The sequence below is a fragment of the Ictidomys tridecemlineatus genome, chromosome 10 (genome assembly GCF_052094955.1).
Source record: "Ictidomys tridecemlineatus isolate mIctTri1 chromosome 10, mIctTri1.hap1, whole genome shotgun sequence".
NCBI classification, from domain to species: domain Eukaryota; kingdom Metazoa; phylum Chordata; class Mammalia; order Rodentia; family Sciuridae; genus Ictidomys; species Ictidomys tridecemlineatus.
The window spans coordinates 89,979,597-90,003,903 of record NC_135486.1 but is presented as its reverse complement, the minus strand read 5'-3'; the positions used below and the strand labels follow the sequence as shown (position 1 = coordinate 90,003,903).

Below are 24,307 nucleotides of genomic sequence, written 5' to 3'. Positions count from 1 at the left end.
CTGCTTGAACTTTTCCCCAACCCTTGGAAACCATTGCTCACGCACATACCTCTTAACAGTCTTCTAAAGAAACAGCCAGACTTCCCGGAAGAGCCTGGACTCTTGACAAACACCCACAAGCAATAGACAATGATCTCCATCACAACTTTTTGCCCTGTCTGGACCCCAATACAAATGCACATGCTCTTCAAAGTGGGTTTAATTGCCACTCAATTCAATCCTTCTTTCACCAAGCACAAAAACAGGCAGTGGAAGACATTGCACAAGGTCACCACCAAACCAGAACACACCTGACATCATCCTTGGTCACAACAAAATTACATCCAAGTATGACGAAAGGAATGCTTGATCAAACATCTTAAATCACCTTCAGCACCAAAGATACAAAAGAGGAGACAATAATATGTACAAGAGAAAGACTTTCTTCTTGCCCACACAAAAGTACACTTCCCTCAAATCTAAGCACATAGCCAATTACACCTGAAGTCTTTGATTATGCCCCTTACAATCGGTCTCAAGCAATTGTCATGCAGAAAGAACTGATTCTCAAATGTATAGTTGATGATGTATTTAGAAATTCCTGAATTTACTGTCACAGAGGGAACAAAAGGAGTGGCCTGGACCCATTCATGACAATATAAGACAGGTTCTGAAATAATAGTGAAAACCAAACCAGAAAGAAAATCAGACAAAAACAATTCAAAAAGTAGCTCTCTCTCTCGTAACAAAAGCATCACAGTTGGCCTAAATGGTGCTGAGGACAGCACAAAACTCTTTAGTTTTTCATAATCTGGCAAAATGTCAATTGAGAAAAAAGAGAATTGGACATTAGAGGTGAAAAAGACACCATGAAAGTCCGAATACTCTCCTGCTCTGAGGTCCCCGTGGGAAAGCAGCATTGTGGAGAAGGGACAAACAAAACAAGGTACTCAGCTATGGCCAAAGTAGATGAAGAAAATTCTCTGCCTTAGAAAATCAAACCTATTCCAAGAACCCAAGACAACCCATGTTCAACTAATACCATGTTCAACAAATCTAAATACAACCTAGAAAATGAAATTGTATGGGCACAAAAAGCACTTTCTCAAGGCTCTCTGTACTGACCTCTAATAGTGAAAGGATAATGCAGAAAATTATGACTAAATTCTTCAATTTTCCTTTGCTATCATTTGAAATGTCATTTCTTGATCCTAATGTGTCCCCTGTAAAAAAGAACTTTTCATATTACAAATTCATGGTGATCAGACATGAAATTGGCACCATTAGGAGAATTTTCCCCACAAAAGACATGATTTCAGAGTTCAGTGACCCTATATATGAGATGGGAAGAATTGCAAAATGCAGCTGCCAGAGATCCTACCTCCCCAGGCTGGGTATCTTCATTTTAAACATACATCCAGAGGGCTCAAAATATGGTGCATTTTTTGAGGAACTGTATTATGTAGAAGAAGTATAATGTTTTTGTTTTGATGAAAAGCAAAACAGGTGTCAAGATTTTTACTCACAGTAGCTGCCAAAAATAATTGAAAACACTCCAGGATGATTAAACAGAATCAAATTTCAGAGCCACATAAAACAAGCATATAGCATACCACATCACACAATCTCTGGGTTTGAATAATGCATCCAACAATACTGTCAATCTTGGCACTCTGATTTTGAACTGTTAATGTTATTTACATATGTATTTTACAGTTACAATTTAAGATGAATCCTTAACCTAGGAAATCATTGAAAAAATTGAAATTACTTTCACCTAAGTATTTCAGAATAAAATGCCAATTTAAAAGCTACTTCAGCCTTTTGTACATTGTACTCTGGCATTTTTGATATAGAAACTGATTTCCATCAGCATGATATAAAATTGTCCAAAAAAGTACATCACTTATCAATGGTTAAAACCATTTTTCCCCTCAGGTTAAAGCGCTTTGTTGTTGTTCTTCATTTTGTTTTGTTTATTTTTGTAGTACTAGAGATGGAACACAAGGGCACTCCACCACTGAGGTACATCCCTGGCCCATTTTACTTTGAGACAGTCGCAGGCTGGCCTGAAAATTGCAATCCACCTGCCTCAGCCTCCTAAGCAGCTGGGATTACAGATGTGCACTGCTGCTGAACTCTTTATATATAAGAAATAACAAAAGGGAAAGGAGAAGGCAAAAAGGAGGGAAGAAGCAGGAAAGAAGAGGAGAGGGAGAGGAAAGAAAAGTCAGAGGGAGAAGAAGAGGATAATAAAGGAAAGAGCAATACGACATCAGCTCACCTCTTTCAAACATGATGGTTGGGAAAGGGCAACTGTATAAATTCATCAAAAATCCCTGTAATTACTGTAAGCTTTAGAACAGAACCACAACAAAGTTGACTATAATTTAAGTCTCTAGATGGTGCTCTTCATGTGGCTCACAGAAACATTGGAGAGTTACCCTATCACTGACTAAATGAAAAGCCTCAAAAGGAGAAAAGGCACCGAAAAAAGAAAAACAGTATCCATCATACATATGCAAACAGTTCTGCAGTTTTTGACACAGTGTCCTGGCCCACAATAGCTGTAATGGGACAAATTCCTCTATGGCAGGTGCTAGTGAATCAAATATTCCTGAATTTATGTAATATCTCTATCTGAAATCTTTCGTTTTCTTTGAGATTTCAGGAAAGCATGTAAGATTTCTGCAGACTCTGAGCAGGCATGTTGCTAATTGTTAGAAACGCAGGTGAGCAAGATCCAATAGCTGGGCTCACCTACTCACAGACCAGTGAACAAATGGACGAAGAGAAGATGAAAATAGAGGGATGGTGATTAGAAAGTGTCCTGGAAGGAATCAGAATGAGCATCCTGAGGATTTTGCCATCTTCCCACCTCCTTACATAACCTGGCTGGTGTAACATCCCATGCTATGACAGTGATGTTTCATGAGGAAGCACATCTATCAGGCAGCAACCTCAATACAGCTGTCATAATACAACTGTTTATGTGGCCGTGAGCCCTTCTGCAATCTCAGTTCAAGTCAAACATGAAAGATGATATGGCTAAAGAACCCTACAAGCCTGCCCAAGTCTCATCACCTCATTACAAAAAAAAGAATTTGCTGACTTCTATATGCAGAGCCAGACATCCTGAACAAATTATTAAAACCTTGAAAGTTGTCATTCCTCCTTCTCACTCCTTCCAAGAGCACAGGAGGGGGGAAAAAGTGAGGGAGGAGGCATGCGAGTTAGTGCTAAGGAGCAATGGGCATCTAAATTCATGATACCAAAATAGAAAATACATGAAGATAGTGTTCCAGTACAGAGAAAAACCTGAGCAATGATGGAAAAAGGGGTAGCTTTCTGAGAGCCATCACGCCACAAGGGAAGGTGCCCAAGATGTGCTTGCTCAGGCTAGCTATTGGGATGGACCATCTCTGGGCCAACACTGGGACAGAAGTCTAAGGTTTTGTATATCCTGCACTGAAACACAGTCATAATGATAAGCCCAAGTTGACAAGGAAGAGGTACTGAGGTTAATGCCTGATAGATGTACTAGCACAGCAACCTTTTTGATAATATTTCAATTTTAAAAATTATATTTCATAAATTCCGAACTGAAGTCCTGGATATTGAGAAAATCATTACATCCTGGCATTCACGGTAGTGAAGATTGTGGAAGATAATTATACAGCAAAATATACTAGAGTGGGATGAGACAAATGATATTTAAACCAAAAAAAAAAATGTATTTAAAACAGAAAGGAAAGTGCTCTCAACTACCCACACTCTCCCCAGTCCCCAAACAATACATTCTGTGCAGATTTCCCTGGACTTGAACTCACTCTGTCTTTATCATCTGCTACATCACAGAGGATGTCATCCAGGTCTAGAATTCCTCCATCTCCATGTTCCAAACGATGCACCTGTATCCAGTAGTTTGGATCCTAGACAAAAGAACATAAATATTGAAGTAACAAGTTAGCAAAACCAAAAGGGAATTCAACAATTTAAACTGTGATAACTGCCTGCCCACTAAAGGAAGCCAATTATATCAACAAAACTGTAACTGAATAAAAATTAAGGTAGTTCCCTATGTTTCATATTGAGTTAATTTTTCTTTTATTTTATTATGGTCACTCATGCATTCTTTTCCTCTTGGCTCAGATGTTGATTTACTACTTAAATGGCAAAAAAATTTAAAAAAAACAGCAAAATTTGCTGCATAGGAAATATTGCTTCTCTAAAGTAGATTAGGTTTCCCATTTTCCAGTATATGCATTACTTATTAATCCACTCAATGCAACCTACAAAACTATATAATAACCAGCAGCATATATTATTTGTCTGAAAAACTCTCATATTTGCTAATCTGCATAAAATAGTTCACACATCCTGGTGCCTCAAAGTTCCCCTTACAAACTTGTCTGAAGATACTGAGGAGAGGAGCTGTGAACAAAGCAGTCTCAGAACAATGCATGGTTGGAGACTATGTTGATAAAGGTAAAATTATATACACATGTATATGTGCAGGTTAAAATACTTAACACACCCACCCCAAAATGTGCAGTGGTTATCACTAAGAAGTAGGATTTGGCAAAAAGGAACATTTTAAATTTTATAAACTCCTACATGGTAAATATTTTTAAAACCATAACGCTCTTCTTTTCAAATTATTTGAGGAAGAAACATAGTTGGCTTTAAACTTCCACAACCATTCTTATTTATATACTCAACTGGAAATACACTAAATTGTGTTCTGCCGCTAGCTACTGCTTTCCTGGCAACATAGGATTGCTATCAAAAAGTTCTATCAACACTGTTTTGTTTTGTTTTTCCAAATCTAAGAAGGCAAATTTGTTACAGCTCTTTCTTGAATAAAAAGTGAGAAAAAGATAAAACATTAATGATAGTCAAAATATAGATTCCTCCCAGATCTATGGATTAAGACCCTCCAGGGGTGATGCCACTAAATTCAGATTCTTAAGATCCTCTTCTAGTGAACCTCTAATGAAGGCGTGCCTAAGAACCACTAAAATGGAACACTTCTTACTTTTAAAATGCAGAATTACCAATCCTTGTCACTTTTTAACCAGCACAGCAAACAGCTCAAATGTAATACCATAAAAAGTACTATGCAAATAACCTTCAGTTACTACACCCTCACTTATCTGGACCCCTATAAAAGGAATCAATCATCCACAACACCAAGAGTAACACGCACACACACACACACACACACACACACACACACACAGTCAGTCATCCTCTTCATCTGTGGGGCTTCTTTAACTGCACATGTATTCCCTGATTTCAATATCACACAGGAAGTCCTTAGGAACCCACTACTATTCTTGCTCCAGAATTCATCATTTCTGTATTTGTTGAACTGAGGGAGGAGGAGGAGGAGAGAGGGGAGTAGAGGAGAGGAAGGAGGAGGAGGAGGAGAAGAAGCCCCAAAACAAACTATATTCCTAGTTCCTAGTTTTCCACACCAAATGGTATTAACTTTCCAAAGGGAACACTGGAAGTAACTAATATCCTGGGAGTGAACAAGGAAATGGTGTCTCTTAGCCATCATTCCCTGGCCATTCTGAACAGGTCTCCCTACATCCCACCAAGCAAGCTTTTTGGGGCACTAACTAACTTGAATATCAATTTTCATTTCTATACAGTAAGAAAACTGGTTTTTTTAGCTTCCTAAACCACCTTACTCTCCATCTGAAATTATTACCTGCAGGCTTTCTATAATGTTTGTAGCTACCCCTTCAGTATAAATTCCCACCTAAAGAGTTTCTCAGTCCCACAACTTTATCCTTCAGAACCTGCTGCACTCCAGCATCTCCCCTTTCACAGGCTGCATTAAGCCCTGCGGGACTGTGATCTCTACACAGTACCCAGGACCTCCAATGTCTGGGTCCTACCTGATCCTCTAGGCTGGCCCACAAGTCTCATCCACCCAGTTTCCTCAGGCATCCTATTCTCCAAGAGCTGTTCCTGACTATCCCACTCCTTGGACAGACTAGAAGTTTAGCTCCAGCCCACTATTAATGTTTCCAAAAATCTTAACAGTCTGCAAAACAGTTGTCAGATGTCAACTTTAAACCTTTAAAAGCTCTTTAATGCTTTATTTTTATGCATTCTAAAATAACAGTAGAAAATTTCTGCTGAAACTCTTGTTACTATACCAATTCTCTGATTCTCTTGACTGCAACATGTGTTAAAGAACTGTCTATCCTTGTCTCAGATTTATCCCCTCCCCAAATCCCATTTAATCAGGCTTCCTGCCCACCACACTCACAAAACTATCCAAGTCACCAATAGTCTCCACATTGCTAAATTGCAATGAACCTTTCTCAATCCTGATTATACTTTATAAGCAGAATTTAATATCAGAGATTATCTCCTACTCTTTGAAATACCCTATAAATTTGGTTTATAATGCTCCTACTAGCTAATCAAGGCTTTTTAATTTTGAGATTTAACTGTTGACTCCTGCCCCTGCAGGGGTCCTGATTCAACAGCCAGCTAGGCCAGATGACACTGACAGCATCACACCAAGCTCTCTCAGGCTGATGCTAACTAAATGCCACTCCATAAATACACACTCAAGGGAAGTGACTTTTTGCTGAGAGGGAATGAGGAGAGCATCAGTAATCCTAACAAATCATACTACATTAAGAAAAGCAGATGTGAGCGGGCTATACAAAAATGATTTCCTCCTACCAGAGTATAAAAACCAGGAAGGATATTTTTGCCACTGAAAAATAACTCCCTGGAAAGTTTTAATCTCTTGGGAGATTTTAAGTGGCAGCTTTCATCAACACATTTCTCTTCAATAAACAGAGGACTTGCAGCATATTCAAGGAAACAGTCAAGCACCCATGTGGAGAAAAACTGAATTTCATCTATTTATTCTACTTTGCAGCAGTTTACATTAAAAAGTTTGAAGATTAATAATAAAAATCAGGCCAGACGTGGTGGTGTGTGCCTGTAATTCCAGCAGCTGGAGAGGCTGAGACAGAAGAATCACAGGTTCAAAACCAGCCTCAGCAGAAGCAAGGCGCTAAACAACTCGGTGAGACCCTGTCTCTAAATAAAATAAAAAATAAGATTGGAGATGTGGCTCAGTGGTTGAGTGTCCCCGAGTTCAATGCCTGATACCAATTTAAAAAAAAAAAAAAAAGTAAAAACTCATTGGTGTCCTGTCTACAGAAAATTAGAAATGTGATTGAACAAAAAAATGATACAGCACTTTATATACTACTAAAAACACTAATTATACAGGTCACTTGATTAAAAAAAATAAAGAAATGTGACATAACTGTGGATTTAAAAAAATAAAAAACAACCCAGTATCTTGGTTATGATATGTTCATTTAAATAATGAAAGATTTAAACTCTAACAATAAAGCAGGGAGAGGTAGCACAGGAAGCAGTCCCAGCGATTCAAGAGGCTCTGGCAGGATTGCTTGAGCCCAGAACTCCAGGGGTGATCCTGGATACACAGAAAGACCCAATCTCAGTGAGGCACATTTGACCCAAAGATGGGTGGAAGCCTGGAGAAGTCTGGAGATGAAGCCATATGAAGAATTACTGCTTCTTATCCGGATAAAGAACATAGCCAAGACCTGGCCTAGTCCTTGAGAAACACGGGTGTGAGGGAATACCTCTAAGTCTCAGCTAGAATATAAGCAGAGGTAACTTTTAAAAAATGCAAGCTCCAAGAAATATAGATGCTTATTCTATTTTGGTACATGGTAAGAGAAGACAACACAGGCAAAACCCTAACGAAAGACTGATTCCTATTCGGCCTTCCAGAAATCTCTCAAATTCTATTAAGAGCATCATCGGGGTGGGGTTATAGCTCAGTGGTAAAGCACTTGCCTGGCATGTGTGAGGCACTGGATTCTATCCTCAGCACTACATAAAAATGGATAAATAAAGGTATTGTGTCCATCTACAACTTAAAAAAAAAAATTTTTTTAAGAGCATCATCCTGTTATACAGCAAGTTAATGAGCTTTGTGAGCTATGACTGGTAAAAGAAATAGCTCCTTCGCATCTAATGCTTGAAAACATTTCAAGAGAAATATTCTCCTCACTTTACTGCCTCTTCTCCTTCAAAAGCTTTGTTCTCCATCATAGATTTTGAAGATGGGACTTTTGAAACAGTAAGTTTCTTCTATCTTCCTTCAAAGTTGGCCTTGAATAAAACATATTCTCCTATCAATTTTATTTCAAATATTTCTGGAGCAACAAGTATTGTAGACTATCATGCACCTCCCCACCTCCCAAACAGTACTGGTGCCAGCCAGTAAAAGTTGTCAGAAATAAACAGTTATCAGATAAAACATAAACAAGTAGATCATGATGTGTCACAAGAAAAACAGACCCACAGATGCTTCATAACCTCCAAGGGGGAAAGGGTTAGAAAAGACTTGTGAGGGGTGTTTCTGCAGCAGAACTGAATTCTGACAGATGAGGAGGTTGAAGGAAGGCGAACCTAAGACATTCTGAGGAGGATGAAGAGCAAAACCAGGCCTGGAGGAGAGGCAGAGTTTATCAGAAAACTGAGGACACAGAAACCAGCTAAGAGGCAAAAATGAAAAGTGAAAATATCACATCATATAGTGCACAGTTATTTTGATTTCCTCCCAATCACCCACTGAAACTACAGGGGGAGGAGGTTGTTGGGGGTTATTTTTCAAGTCATAATCCTACGAAGACAAAGAGAACAAAAGAAAACAAGCACAACAGTTTTTGGAAGCCAGGAAGCAAGCAGGTAGCCCAGTGGTAACATCCTTAGCAGAAGTGACAAAGTGAATCTGAACATGGTTCTGGGGAAAACCAGGAGGTAATATGACCTCCTCCCCTGCCGATTTTCAATGAACTGAAATTGGGAGAACCAAATGCACCAGAACACAGCAAAGAAGACAGGAGGAGAAACAGAACTGGCTAAAAGTGTGTTTGAGCTGCAATTTAAGCCCCAGTTACCCTGAGACTCCACTCAGCACCGTAGCTGTTCCCCACTCCCCTTCTCCTGGCAGATCACTGAAGGCTAATTTTCTGGAGGTTCAAACAGTTGGTGGGGACTGGGAAATTCAAGGCAGAGTGATTATAGAGGTTCCATAATGAAGATGGGAGGAGATAACTAAAGGCTTATGTACCAAAGGCTGAAAATCTAGCCTTCTGCTTCCACTTGTCCCCAGAATGCTGGCAGCTGAGCTGATGCTACTCAAGCAAGAGGTTGGTAGAGCCTTCCTGGACTCCTAACCATCCAAAGAAGAAAAGTCAGAGGATGTGGCCTAGCCCAGTGACTCTGCTATGAAACTCCCAGTGTGAGCCCTTGACTGAACTCAGTGTACCCAAGTTACACTAGTGTCCCTTATATCAGAGCCAACACCCAAGACACAGACTTCTGAGTGAAGGCCCATGGATGGAAGAGAGGCCAAAACAAACAGGAAAGAGAACTTGGCAACCAGAGACTACATAAGCAGAAGATGATACTGAGAAGATGCTCCTCTGATGGTCCCCTGAGTTCAGACAGGAGTGCATCTAGGTTGCAGAGCAGGAGGAGGAGAGAGGGAGAGAGAGAGGGAGAGAGGGAGGGAGGGAGGGAAGGGAGAGAGGGAAAGAAGGAAGGAGAAAGTATTCTGAGAACTAAAAACAAAAAAAGAAAAGCATCTGAAAACTCAATACTAAAAATGAAAAACTAAACAGGAGAGCTGAGAGGACTTGAAAATATTTCCCACAGAATGAATTCAAAAAGAAAACAAAGGATAATAACCCAGAATACCTATCAAGTAAATCAAACAGCTCAATAAGTCGTAGAAAAAGAAAACTGGGAAAACAGAAAAATAACAATAACAACAACAAAAATCATCATTACCCAGAATGATGTGTTTCCTCATTGAAAAGTTCCACAGAAAACCTCATACAACTTATGAAAACATACATATACCAACGTACATCAGAACACAGTAGACAAAGGGGAAAACAGTTACATTGAAGGGATAAAGAATCAAATGGGTTGGAATTTCTCAAGAACAACACTGGAATCCAGATGATAAGGTTCCACTGACTTCAAAATTCCTAAAAGAAATCGTTCTTATCCAACTATCAGTAAAGTATGAAGATAGAGGGGTATTTTTAGAAATGCAATGTCTAAGAAAATTTTACCTTCTTTGTAAATTTCTCTGGAAAGTACTAGAAAACGTGTTCCAACAAAACAAGAAATAAACCACAAATAGAATGGCCTAGCCTATGAAACAGAAGGCATAAGACAGAAGAGAACTCCCAGTACAGTGGTGCCAGCTGGTGAAGCTGACCCAAAATGTCAGCTGTGAACCAGGAGTAGAAAAAGTGACCAGTCTAGACCAGAGCAGGCCAGAAGCTCCAGGTGTGAAGACTCCAACATTGCGTGGAAAGAGACCCCAAAGTAACTAAGCATACCAACTGCTACACAACAGCTTGTAGCACTGGGGTTGGGTTTGTTGTACATTTACAGAAGACTAACCAAAGGAATAAACATCATTCTTTTCATGAAAAACAAAATTTGTGACGAAAAAGTAATCAAGGAAGAGTAATTATGGCATAGCTCGGCCATAAGCAGCTTCAAATAATGAAAAATCATGTGAATACTGAATATTTTATCTCATCGAGATCATAACTACATTTGGAAGAAAGTGGAATAATAAGTGTGTATGACAGAATAGAGAAGTATCCAAGAAGTAGCTTTTTGTGAGAGAGTGGAGACAAAGCACACACATGGGGCAGTATAACAGGGTTAAGACTTCTAATCAACAGATGCAGACAAAAACAAAAACAAAGAAACAAAACAAGCCATTTATATAGAAATGTGGCAGTGGTTATCAAAAGAACCCGCTGGAAAAGCAACCTCTGGTGGCAAAGGCAGAGTTCTTTCTCATGACAATCCTAGCAGCACCAAGGTACTACATACCTACATGATGCTGAGAACCAAAAAAAGGAAAGAAAACTCTACAGGAAAGAGTTTGGAAAATTCCATTAAATTATAAATAACGATGGCACACAGCTAAGGGGTTAGCATCCATCAATCCTTTTACATTACATAATTATGTTGAAGTAATTTCTGTTAATAATAGAACAGACAACATTTCATTATTAAAAAGACAATGGAAGAGCACAATCAAAAGGAATTATACTTCATTCTAGATTCTCCCAGTAACTCACACTTCAATTTGTGTAAACCAAAAATAAAACAGTTCAAACATGTTCCAAAGTTGTTTTTTAAACGAATGAAACATTGGCATTACAAGGCAGACAGGATCCACGTGACTTTGCCTGATTTAATCAGCTCCGTTTAAAAAAGAAAAAGAAAAGTCTTTTAATACAAACTCAGACATACGACTCATTTCCAACTTTGTTGCAATAACACTGTTCAACAGTGAACACACTTTTGTTGTCTTCTCCATAAAGGTAGAAAACACAGGTGATCGGATGTCATATCTGATATCCAAGTATAACAAAACAACCTGGATCAGCACCAGGGAGTGACTAATATAGAATACATGCATGCCTGGCCCCCACTTCTCTACCCCAAGCCACACCCAACGCCAACACCTCACCACCACAACACAGCACACAGCAAACCACAAACCTGCTGCCTCCACTGAAGGGTGGATGCCTTCATTTAGTATGCCAATCAAAAAGAGAAAAGGCAACAGGAAACCAAAGGTGAAGTCCAAGTTCAAGGAAATAACTTTCTGGTGTTTTATTCCATTAAAACTAGCTCACAATCTCTCACAGAGTCACACAGGATCCTAGGAGTAAGTGAAATCAAGCCATTGTCGACTTCTGGTGCTCACATAACTTCCACAACAACACAGAAAATTCACAAATGCCCTCAAATCCCTTCTTTATATATAAATGGAGGGAACAGCCCAGATCACAGGGTTAGTTTGGAATGGAGCCAAAGCAGGAAAGAGACACAGTAACCACCAGTAAGACTATCTGCATGTGTTGTACAATTTTTAAAATACATTCATGTTCACTCTCCAAATCGGGGGAGGGTTTATAATCCCTATTTTCAGATAAGAAACTGAAGACTTGGAGAATATGATACTGACAAGAGGTCACAACCAATAAGTGCTCCAATCTATATGGGTTGATTTATTTCTCAGCACTTTCTCACACTGACAATGAGGATTTTCAATCCATAGGATCAGAGTTAATTGAATTCTCTCCACCAACTTCTTTACATTTTAATAGAGTACACAAAGAGGAGCGCTATAAAATATTTATTTTAATAAAAATGTCTGTGCTATTTTTTTAAAAAATCAAGTTTGAAAAATCACACTCCTAAATATTCTATTTCATGTTCTAATCTCATCCATGATTTAAAGCAGTGGTGCTCAAAGTAGGAGTCCAGTTCTGTGCATCAGCATTACCTGAGACCCTCAGAAATCCCAAAGCTGGGGCTCCAACCTGAGTCAAAATTTCTTGAGGCAGGACTCAGAAATCTGCATTTAAACAAGACTTCCCAGTGATTCTGATGCATGCTAAAAGGTGAAGTCCAGTTATACAGAACTGGGAAGGGAGCATCACTTTGTGTTTCTTCTACATATTATGTTTTAGTCCATAGATACATGTTATTACCCAGACTTTTAAAATCAAACAGATGTTAGCTATTACGTCTTAAAAATGGTTACCATGAACACACAAATATATATTTATCTCCTGTAATAAACACAGAAATTTCAGTATCCATGCCAGATAGTCTTTTTCATAGTTGTTTCAATCCTAAACCCCAGACAAAGGATTGTAAAAATCCACATTTTTAGACCAGGGCCCTCCCAACATTCTATCTCAAATATCTACTCACTTCCCATGGCGCCTCACTTTGAGAGCTGCCTAAGACCTCAGTAGCTTCTTTTAAAAGCCTGCCAGGAAATCTTTCTACAATGAAGGAAAGGACGCCCATTTAGAAATAACTTACAACTGAACAATATTTTTATCAAATCCAATTTTACTCCAAATTTATTAAGCTAGATCCTAGTCTTCCTTATTTTCCCTCTAAAACCAGCTTCCAATGTCTTCATTTTCTTTTTCCTCCTTCCAATGTCATCTTTATTCCTCCTGGCAGCCACAGGAATCCTCCTCTACTCTAAACTAATTAGGCAAAAACTACTGACAATATATAGACACACAAAGGAATAGGAAACCAAGGTAAATGACACCACAGGGAAACAGTCAGACAAAATCAAGAACGAAAGGTTTTGGGGTTTTGTTTTTACGATAAAAGTAACATGGTCTTTTTAAAACAACAGAGTCTACTTCATCTGATAGCTAAATAAAATAAAGGATCCTAGAACAGATCCTGCATCTAGAGAGAACAAAAGTTGTGAAAAAGGATAACTTAAGACATTTGTCATATTAAGTAACAGAATCATAACTGGAAAATTCCTGAATGTGATCATTATGCTCAGATTATATAAAAAGAATACTCTTAAATGGAGAAAATATACACTGAAGTATTTAGGTGGTGAGAAATGTCCTGATATCTAAATTGGTCTCAAATGGTCCATCACATACAAAAAAAAGCAAGTAGTATCACTATTAATAATGCATGTTTATGTGTTTACATAGATAGGAAGGAAGTTGATGTCCTAAGATGTTAAAAGTTAGTTCATTTTCTAGTTTCTAGACTTGAAAATTCTCAAAAGAAAAGTCTACTATTTAAAAATAACTGGAAGGGCAAATGTAGTCGTGCATGCTTATAATCTCAGCGGCTCAGGAGCATCACAAGTTCAAAGCCAGCCTCAGTAACTAAACGAGGCTCTTAGTAACTTAGTGAGACCCTATCTCAAAATAAAAAATAAAAAGGGCTGGGGATGTGACTCAGTAGTTAAGTGCCCTGGGTTCAATCCCTGGTACTGATATTAATGTTAATAATATGGGGCTGGGATTGTGGCTCAGTGACTGAGCGCTTGCCTCGTACATGTAGTAGTTAAGTGCCCTGGGTTCAATCCCTGGTACTGATATTAATGTTAATAATATGGGGCTGGGATTGTGGCTCAGTGACTGAGCGCTTGCCTCGTACATGTGAGGCCCTGGGTTTGATCCTCAGAACCACATAAAAAAATAATAAAAATAAAAAAATTTTTTAAATGTCCTCATTTGCTATTTAAAAATATAATAATAATAATAATAATAATAATAATAATAATAATAATAAACAACTAAAAAAACTGGAGAACTATTATGGATCAAAGAGATGAAAGAGGTGTGACAAAAGTCAAGGTATGAGTCTTGACTGGATCCTTATTGGGGTCATATTAAAAAAAAGTCAATATAAAAGACATCTTGGGGACAGTGTGGATATTTTTAATATGGAATCAATATTAGGTGATTCTAGGAAATCATTCTTAATTTTCCCAGTTGTGATAATAGTTTTGTGGATACTTAAGGAATACATTCTATTCTACTCTTAGGAGATAAATTCTATTGATGACGTATGATGGTATCTCTACTTATTTTAAAATAACTCACAGTCTCTCTTTCTATATGCACCCACACATACACATACATATATACATAAAAACATATGAATAAATATCATATGAAGTACAACCAGGAAAATGCAAAGAATTCCAAGTGTTTTAAACAGAGGAAAGCAAATATAAGGAATTAGTGACTAAGATGGAAGAAAACAGGAGACTCCAAACAGATAAGCAGTAGCAGGAAGCCACTACCACCCCTATCCTGCAGGGCTAAAGGGAGGTGGCAGTAGAGTCCAGGGCCAGGGTGCCACAGCAGAAACTGACCCAGAGGGCACACAGCTGAACCTTGTACGATTCTCTCAGCTACTACTGAGTTTTCATAAGAAATTGGAAAGCAGATTAATTTTAAACAAAGTAAATAACCAACATCCATGAGAACACAGGAAGACAGCATTCCCACATACTGCTCTTGGGCACTAATTATCACACACATTGGGGTGAGGGTGGTGGGAAGAATGATTTTTTTCTTCTTTTTGCAGTGCTGTGGATTGAACCCAGGGCTTTGTGCACAACAGACAAGTACTCTATGCACTGAGCCCATTGCCAGGGAGGGGAGATCTGGTATCATGCAATTTTTTTTTAAAAAAGCCTAAAATTATACATATCTATTAACCTAGTAATTTAAAATGTAGAGAAAGGTAAAAGATCAGTATATCAGATGTTTTGATATATAATATATAATAGGAAAACAGCTATACATGTAAAAATGAGAAATGGGTTGAGCACATTCAATCAATGAAACACTAAACAGCAATTCAAAAAATGGCATTCATGGGATACTATATAAGGCATCATCTCATTTTTAGTTCAAAGAAAGTGTACTATGGATTGGAAGTGCTTGTCTGTATTTTCTGACTTTCCATATTAAATTTATATGATTTTTGGTCACCTTAAATAACTCATTCCTTCATCTTTTGTTCTCGATAATATAATTACTCTCCAACTCATCTTCCCACTTCAAGAATCCTATCCTTTAATCCTGGCCTGCATCTAGTTACCATATAAATTGTCACAAAATACCCTTTTATCATGTCACTGTCCTGTAATATGGGTCATTTCCAGTGACTCACTACATTCTAAAGGTCAAAGTCCAATGTCCATACCCAAGCACTCAAAAAACGCTTTCCAAGCCTGCCTTTCAGGGTTCCCAAAATCAGTCTCTCCACCCTCCCAGTCAGGCCTCAGTTGTTACCCTGTCATATATGAATCTTTGTTCTGTTACTGATAAACCCCAAGCACCCAGAATAGTGTTTAAGAAAAGTAGATGCTTAATAAATATCAGCTAAGTGATTAATTCTTTTTTAAAAAAGAGTGAGAGAGAGAGAGAGAGAGAGAATTTTTTTAATATTTATTTTTTAGTTTTCAGCGGACACAATATCTTTGTTTGTATGTGGTGCTGAGGATCAAACCTGGGCGGCACGCATACCAGATGAGCGCGTTACCGCTTGAGCCACATCCCCAGCCCCAAAGTGATTAATTCTTATGTTTCTTATTCATTCTCTTCCACACATCTACAATGATTTCATTCTCACATCTTAAAGCTATCCCAATTATATGCATTTTTTCTAAGTTTAGTTCAAAAAAAACCTACTCCCTTAGTAAAATGTGCCCTAGTGCTAACCTGCTTATCTAGACCACAGATCTGTCACTGAATAGTCTATTTCCTTGTATTTGTGTGGTCGTTTTTTCTCATTTCCCAACACACACACAAACACACACACACATAAAAAATCCCCAAAGGCAGGGGCCATCTTTAGTTTGTTCTTTTTTTTTTTTTTAAATAGCACAGAACAAAGAACAAAACACTATGTTGTATAAATAGTGTGTGCTACAAAAAAATATATAAAAATAATCACCCTATTGGGCAAAGGAAAGAATTTACTACACAAGCTCTTCTCAGAGAACTTAATCAACAAACACAGGCTTGTACTCTCCTAACTGCCAAAAGAAACGACATGGACATGCCGTGCTGTGTCAAGATCAATGCCTCCCCATTCCCCCTTCATACTCTGCCTCTCAAGCTGGCTCAGGAAATGTTGTGTGATTGTTCTAGCTGACATTCCAGAAAACAGTTAAGATGAAAGGAAAGAAAACATCCAGATATCTTCCCATTGCAGTCAGGAATGGAGACTGCAGTGGGAACACCTTCATTCTCACCCACAGAGGTGAGTCCCAGCCTGAGTGGCCGGGAGCTCCAAGCAGATGTGAGTTGACACCTGAAATGTGCCCATATCCCTGGAGAAGAACAAGAAAAACCATCCCACCTTAGCCAAGCAAGCTCCCCTCCTCTAGTCCTGCCAAATGGAATAAGATGCAAGGGTGTAGGAGGCAGCCTGAGTGAATCAAAGCCTTCACTGAAGGAAGGAAATACCTGAGGTACTAGATATGCAATGTACCAAGCATAGTCCTGTTAAAAAAAAAAAAAAAAAAAAAAAAAGTGGACCTAAAGGTTGGCCTACTCCAGAGCTCAAAATTTCTCTCTGTAAGCTTTGCAACCATCAGTACCTTGAAAGAAGACAGCTGGCAATGTGCTCCCTCCCACCCCAATGCATTCCTTCATATGTACTCTATGAAGTCCAGCAGTGGTGCTACCAAGTATCAAACACTTCTGTGCCACTCCTTTCACAAGTGACCTTTTTTTTTTTTCTTCCCAACAATCCTGTAAGGTAAATGCCTTTAGCTCCATTTTGTACATGGAGGAAACTTGAATTCTCTGAGCTGTAACTAAAGCTGAAGAGCAAAACAAGGGGTGCTTAGGCTCCGATGTTACTGCAATGTGGAAATCCCTGCCAATATCTTTAAAATGTGCTACGGCCTCTTCCAGGACCATCTAAGCAGTTTGCCATGTGGAAGGGAGAAACTGAAGCATCAACCAAGATAAAAGACTTAAAAATGAGAACAGAACAAAAAGGAGAATGAAAATAGTCCCACCCAGCAGGTAATATACTTGACTAACTTCAATATGGGAAAGGAATGCTTTACACCTGTCAAAGATAAATAGATTGAAGAAACATTAATTCCGGTCACGTTCCAGGCAGCAATGGATTCACAGTTGTAGAAAAAACAATCATAAACATAAAATAGGAGCAGGGAAACCTCAAAGTAGAAACTCATCTGTACCTTTGGAACCAACAGTATCCATGCAGTCAAGATAATAACTCCTATATTGCATGACACATTTTAAAGCTAACTAAAATGTTAACTGTTTCATATGTATACGTGTGTGTATGTGTGTATATATACCCATATCTGTACATATATACATGAAATAATACAAGGAGATCCTTAAAGTTACTCATCCAATGTAACATAAGAAAAACCTACCCTCACATATTTACTCTCCAACTAGCAAACAAGAAAGAGAAGCTGACACCAAAAGTAATTCTTCTGACCTGTAAAGAAAACCTCACTGAAATATAATAAATTCTAAATGGCTTTGAATTCTAAAACAAAAATTTGGCTTCAAAGCAGCTCCCATCACCCACTGACATTACTTAATCCAAAAACCACCTCTTGATTTTTTCCTATTTAAAAAAAATTCTCTCAAATTACTTAACCATACAGGAATAATTCCTTATACTTGGCTATACTAAACATGACTGAATCAGAAGAAATATTTCTAAGCCAATTAAGAAGAAAATTTGGACAGAGATCTTTTCACCTACCTCTGACTTCCTCTTTGTAAGTCTGGGCAAACAGTCATCCAGTTGTACCTTGTGACCCCTGTACTGAAACCCAGCGCAGCCCACGCTGGGAGGGTTCCGGGATAGAGTCCCACAGCACCACATCATCAGGACACCAGACAGCAGTGTTCCAAGAGTGGCTTAGACCACAGCCACTTAGAAGGGTGGAGGGGGCCTAGGCCCAATGTCTCCTCAGATTGCTTTTGCCAGAGGTGGGGCTCCCTTCTCCTCCCAGGATACTCCTACCCGGATTCAAGGGAGGAATCCATGATGGTATCTTCAAAAGATTTGCCTAAGACCAGAGAGAGCTCTGGAATCTGATTACCTTGGATATCTTACAGGCAAGGACCATTCATCAGCTTTGGGGACAGATTTTCAGCAGGGGCAGAGTGATAAAGTTTCAATGGGTGTGTATATCCCTATATATATACACCAAGACATGAGCTACTCACTCGGTCCATGGGCTTTTCCTGTTACACAAATCCACTTGCTGGTTATAGCCAGCCTCACCTCTTCACTTGCAGGATTCTCCCACATTCCAATTCCAGCACACCTCTCTCTCTCTTCTGACATCAGTCTTCAATCGCACTTTATCTCATTCCTAATCTCTCCACAGCATTTCAAATAATGTCTTGAAAATGTGCACATTTTATAATTTGTCACCATGACAAGTCTGTAGGTAACAATATTCACTCATTCAGCAAATATTTATGGAACATCCATGGTTCAGCAGTTGCTGGACTGGATGAGGGTTCACAGCAGCTATGATCCCCAGCCTCTGGAGTCTCCAGTCTAGCATACGGAACAGTAGGAACTCTTATCTTAAACAAGGCCCACACACCCCACAGCATTCACTGGTAGATGTTACTGGTTATCTCAAGCCAAAGATCAATTCAAATTCCTTTACTAATTATTTGTTTCCAGATTTGTTGGTGCTTAGATACTCTTGAAAGACTTAATGTGACTCAAACTTTTTCTGGTCCCACCTGGTCAGATTCCAACAGGATATTCATTTGAAATGAGAATTTTTTTAAGTAGGGATTCTAAGATACTTTACAAAATCTACATAAAGTTTATATATGTTAAATTCCTAATTCCTTAATGACATGACTAGTTCTGTTCCTATAAAATTTTCCCTCATAAGCTAGTTGAAATTTAGTTACCAACACCTTCAATTTATTCCTTCAAAGAAATTATGCTATGTAGTATCTCAAAAAAAAAGACATGAAGCAACACAATCTAAGCAAACAGAAAACACAGCACAAACACAACTTGCTGCACTATTAAAATTCCATAGGATACTAAAAAATAAAGTTTCTGATAAAATCCCTGCATGGAAGCAAAGAAGAAACAAATTAGCTATATGGAAACTCAAGAAAAATATAATTACACAACTAGTAATTAGGGAAATGGACTAGCTCAAACAACAATAAAACTTGTAACTATAAAATTATCAGATGGGGAGGGGACAAAAGAGGAGCAAAACTAGTTTGTGAAGCTTCACAAACACAAGGAGTGGATGCAACAAGAAACTCAGGCTTTGATGACAAGAACATCTTGTGGGCGGCTGTCCTATCAGTAGCCACCAAAAAAAAAAAAAAAAAGCAATAAAATGACTCTACATGATTAATGACATTGCACAAGTCATTTCCTCTCTGGGCATTCAAAGCCTTTTGTGTAAAAATGAAGGGATTGGATTAGCTCTGATATCCTTATATTGTTCTACCACTCTATGATGCTACAGTGTGAAAATTAAACACACTCCAGGCAGCTTTTCCCCTAAGGATAAATAAGATAAGAATTCCAGCCAGGTGCAATAGCACACACCTGTAATTAAGAAGAAGAAAATTTGGACAGAGAACTTTGCATGTACTTCTGATTTCCTGGCTCAGAAGGCTGAGGCAGGAGGATTATAGGTTTGAGGCTAGCCTCAAAACTTAGTGAGACACTAAGCAACTTAGCAAGACACTAAGCAACTTAGCAAGACACTAAGCAACTTAGCAAGACTCTATCTAAAATTTAAAAAAATAAAAGGGACTAGGGATATGTCTCAGTGGTTAAGCACCACTGGATTCAATCCCCAATACAAAAAAAAAAAAAAGACAAAATTCCTTCCAACACATAATTTGATCCTGAAAACAACTCATAAAACAAAATTAAAACTACCCTAACTTTCCCTTTAACATTCTATTAAACATCCATGTCCTTGCAACAGCAGAATTCTAAGCTGTGTACAGACCACCTGCCTGGAACAGCTCTCCAAATCTGAGAGTTAGGTGCTGCCAAAATGGAATAGCACACTAGGGAGCAGGGCTGAGGCCCATTCACATGGCTGGAAAAGATGCCTCCTAGCAAGAACAGACAAACATACAGAAGAGCCACACGAAGGCTACTAATGACAGAACACATTTCTATAGCACTTACTATGCCCTGAACAACAACTGGAAATAACAGGATGGCACGTACACAGCACTGGTCAATCAAGAACTCAATACTCATGGGGAAGGGGGTATAGCTCAGTGGTAGAGCACCTCTTTAGCACACACAAGGCCCTGGGTCACAGCTCCAGCACTGTATCTCTCTCTCTCTCTCTCTCTCTCTCTCTCTCTCTCTCTCTCTCTCACACACACACACACACACACACACACACACACACACACACACCAGTCTGAAAGTAACTGCATTGTAAATACAGGGAGATATGGGGAATATAATCAAGTCAATAATGATGCTCCTGTTCTCTAAGATTTTAAAATCAATTTTGGGAAGCAAGCCATATGTATGTGAAAGTTCACTAACAATACCCCATTATAAAATTTAAATACCAGTCGAGTGGTACAAGAATTAGAAAACTTTGGAAAACACTGAAGACAAAGAACACTTCATAAAGGAATTATCATTTCATTTTAATCCAGGGGAATCTCAGGACAAAGGTGAGGAGGTTAAATATATTTATGGCATGCTTGAACGACCAGGAATCGAACCTAAAAGCTATACACAATGCACATCCTCAGCACATGAACTTTATTCTCAGCACATTAATCTCTTTCCTTCCCTCTCCCCACCCTATCCCTGCTCCCTGCCCCAAGGTGACATGTTGCACTGAGCTGGTAGACGACAGGATCCCTGCCAGAGGTAGACTAGGGCAAAGCCCTTCTCAGGCCTATGTAACCATGGCTGATGCTCAAGGTCTGACCTTGATACCATCACTAAGCGCCACATCTGTCCTAAACAAATACTACACAAGGTAATTTGCCAGCAACAAAAGCAGCTAATGTGAACCCAAAATCTGTGGTCTGAAAAGAGACCCAAAATCAAACTTTTCTGTAATTCTAAAAATTTAAAGATTGCTTGATTGTCTTAGGTTTGCATTCTCCCCACTCCTTTTTTTTTTTTTTAAGTTAAATCTTTCAGGTTAAAATTCTCATCCCTCAAATTTGTTAATAGTTCCTTAAAACATTCCCTTAGTGTAGTGCAGAAGCTCTTCCTGTTTATCAAAAGACTAAAAGAAATGGCAGGTCAACAAGACTAGACAAGGAAAACATAAAACTTGTTTGACAACTGCGGCCACAAGTATGTTCCTATGAGTGCAAGAGAAATCACCACCCACCTTTTTGTTAGACCTGCTCAGGTCCATGCAGGGCTTCCCATGCAACCCTGCATCCCCGCCCCACAGCCTTTCCCGACAAAGCAAAAATATTTGAAACCAACTTGGAATTTGAACCATGAATTCATTAAGTTCAAGACTTTCAGCTTTCATATCACAGCTGAGTAATGTACATTATGCGTATGATTTAATTACCATGAAATCAGCATGAGATACAATACTAGAGCCCATTCCTACTGAAAATCTATGATGCCAAACCACTGACAGCACAAATCCATTGGAGCTGAGATGAGTATTTGTTTTGATGCAAAGCTTCCAGCCTGTTCTGGTGGGGACCTGCCCCACAGTCACCTGACATTCCTGCAAAAACTTGTCTCTCTTTTTTTTTGATTGGGAACACAAGGAACGGGATTGGCACCAATATTTCAGCTCATGGCATGTTAGGAAACAACTTCTCCCTCAAGTAAATAAGCCTAATGCATATTCCTGACACTCCTTTACTGTTGTTATGTTCTGCTTTTTCTTACTTTAAAAAACTCTGCCTTGGAAATAATGCCATCTTGCTTTGCGCATCAAGACTTTCTAGACTCATCTAAAATAAAATTATGATAAAGATACATGCCAGGGCATATATCACTGAAATCAGGAAAACATTCCCAAATTATTTAATAAATCTAAGTCCACCATAATTAAAATAAAACAGTTGCCTTTAAGAACTATTCTTCCCGGGCTGGGGTTGTGGCTCAAGTGATAGAGTATTCGCCTAGCACGTGTGAGACACTGAGTTCAATCCTCAGCACCGCATAAAAATAAAATAAAAATATTGTAACCACCTAAAACTAAAAAATAAATATTAAAAAAAGAACTATTCTTCCCAATAAAAAGCCACAATGCTATGACAAAATTGAAGAAAACACTTTTCAGGCTAATGAGAGGGCACCCGGAAGAAGTTTATGCTGTATTATACCAGAGAAGCAATAGATATACCTTGAGAATGCTGATTAGTTTATTCTAAATCTGTACCACATATTCAAAGTGCCCTTGAGGGAATGGAAGTGTAGCTCAGTGATAGAGCACTTGCCCAGCATGCAGGGGGCTACAGATCAGATTCCCAGCACCAAAAAAAAAGAAAAAAGAAAAAGAAAAAGAAAAAAACAGAAATGAAACAAAACAAAAACAATATACCCTTGAAAAAGCTTACTTAAAGGAATATGATATTAGGCAATACCACACTCTACAGAGACCCATGGCAACCAAAATAAATCAATTTCAGAGTTGAGGAGAGTGCATTCTAAAAATAGCAGAATTCTACTCTTCAAGTTGTTCCTTCCCTACAACCCCATCCTGTGTTACAAAAGAATTCAACAATTCCAGAAAGAACAGAGTATAAGGGAAACGATGTGAAAAGAAGAGAAACAATAGAGCCTTACCCCTCAGGAATGTTTAAACTTCACAAGGGGCCTACTTGGGCAGCTTGTGAGGACTGTGAAGGAAAATGACCCTTCTCCAATGCCCCAGCAGCAGATGGGCACCCTCCCTCCCCACCCCCAAGAGAATGCTTTGAGCTGGACCAGGTCTGTGGGGAGGGCATCAAGATACTCCTTCAAGGTACCTGCCATCCATGAGTGATGAGCTAAGTGACCAGCAATATCAAGGTCCCCATAGGATATTCAGGGATAGCCCTACAATCCCACATCTCAAATCACAAGCCGATAGCTGTTGGATTCCAAGCTTTTGGCAGTTACGATAAAACTAGAGAAGAAAGCCAGACTTCTAATAAGTGAGTAGTTTAGATGTCTGGTAAAAGATACAAATCAAGCAGTAAGTATCACTATAAATCTGAGTCCTATGAAAAGAATATATTTGGGGATTATACCAATATCTTCAATCAAGTATATAATAAATTCTAAATATGTCAATTCCAACTCTAGAAGAAGAGTGGCTTTAATGGTTTTTGAATAGTAGTAAGCAGGAATTCACCCACAGCTATCCAGTCATTCACCCTTACAGTTTCTGCCAGACATCATCAATACAGAAAACGAAGTACCATTTACCTACTGCAAGGTTTAGTAGTAAACTGGCTCAAAGCTTCTGCACAGGGTCACTGAAAACACAGTCATATAAAATTAAAAGAATGTGAAAGTTGTCAAAATCAAAATGGAGTCACTCAAGTCAAGCCTAGCTAAAAAAAAAAAATAAAAAATAAAAAATAAAAAAATAAAATAAAGTAAAATAGCCAAGAGGTTATAAAGGAAGAGTTCATGTGCATGATTGCTTGATGGTAAAACTGAAAAAAAGCCGGATATGGTGACACTTGCCTGTAATCCCAGTGGCTCAGGAGACTAAGGCAGGAGGGTCGCAAGCTCAAAGCTCTCCTCAGTAACTAGGCAAGGCCATAAGAAACTTAGCGAGACCCTGTCTCAAAATAAAAAGGAGTGGAGGTGTGGCTCAGTGGTATAGCATCCTGGGTTTAGACTCTGGTATTAAAAAAAAAAAAGACTGAAATAATAC

The 24,307-nt window shown here is 38.7% G+C and overlaps 1 protein-coding gene across 24 annotated transcripts in view; it reads right to left on the bottom strand.

Annotated features, from left to right (window-relative positions):
* Positions 1-24,307, bottom strand: part of Pard3 (par-3 family cell polarity regulator) — a 669,836-nt gene that overhangs the window by 552,593 nt on the left and 92,936 nt on the right. For all 24 annotated transcript variants that reach the window (XM_078023416.1, XM_078023399.1, XM_078023411.1 and 21 more), the window contains exon 2: positions 3,810-3,911. In XM_078023416.1, the coding sequence (XP_077879542.1) occupies positions 3,810-3,911 (102 nt within the window). The remainder of the gene's footprint in view (positions 1-3,809; positions 3,912-24,307) is intronic.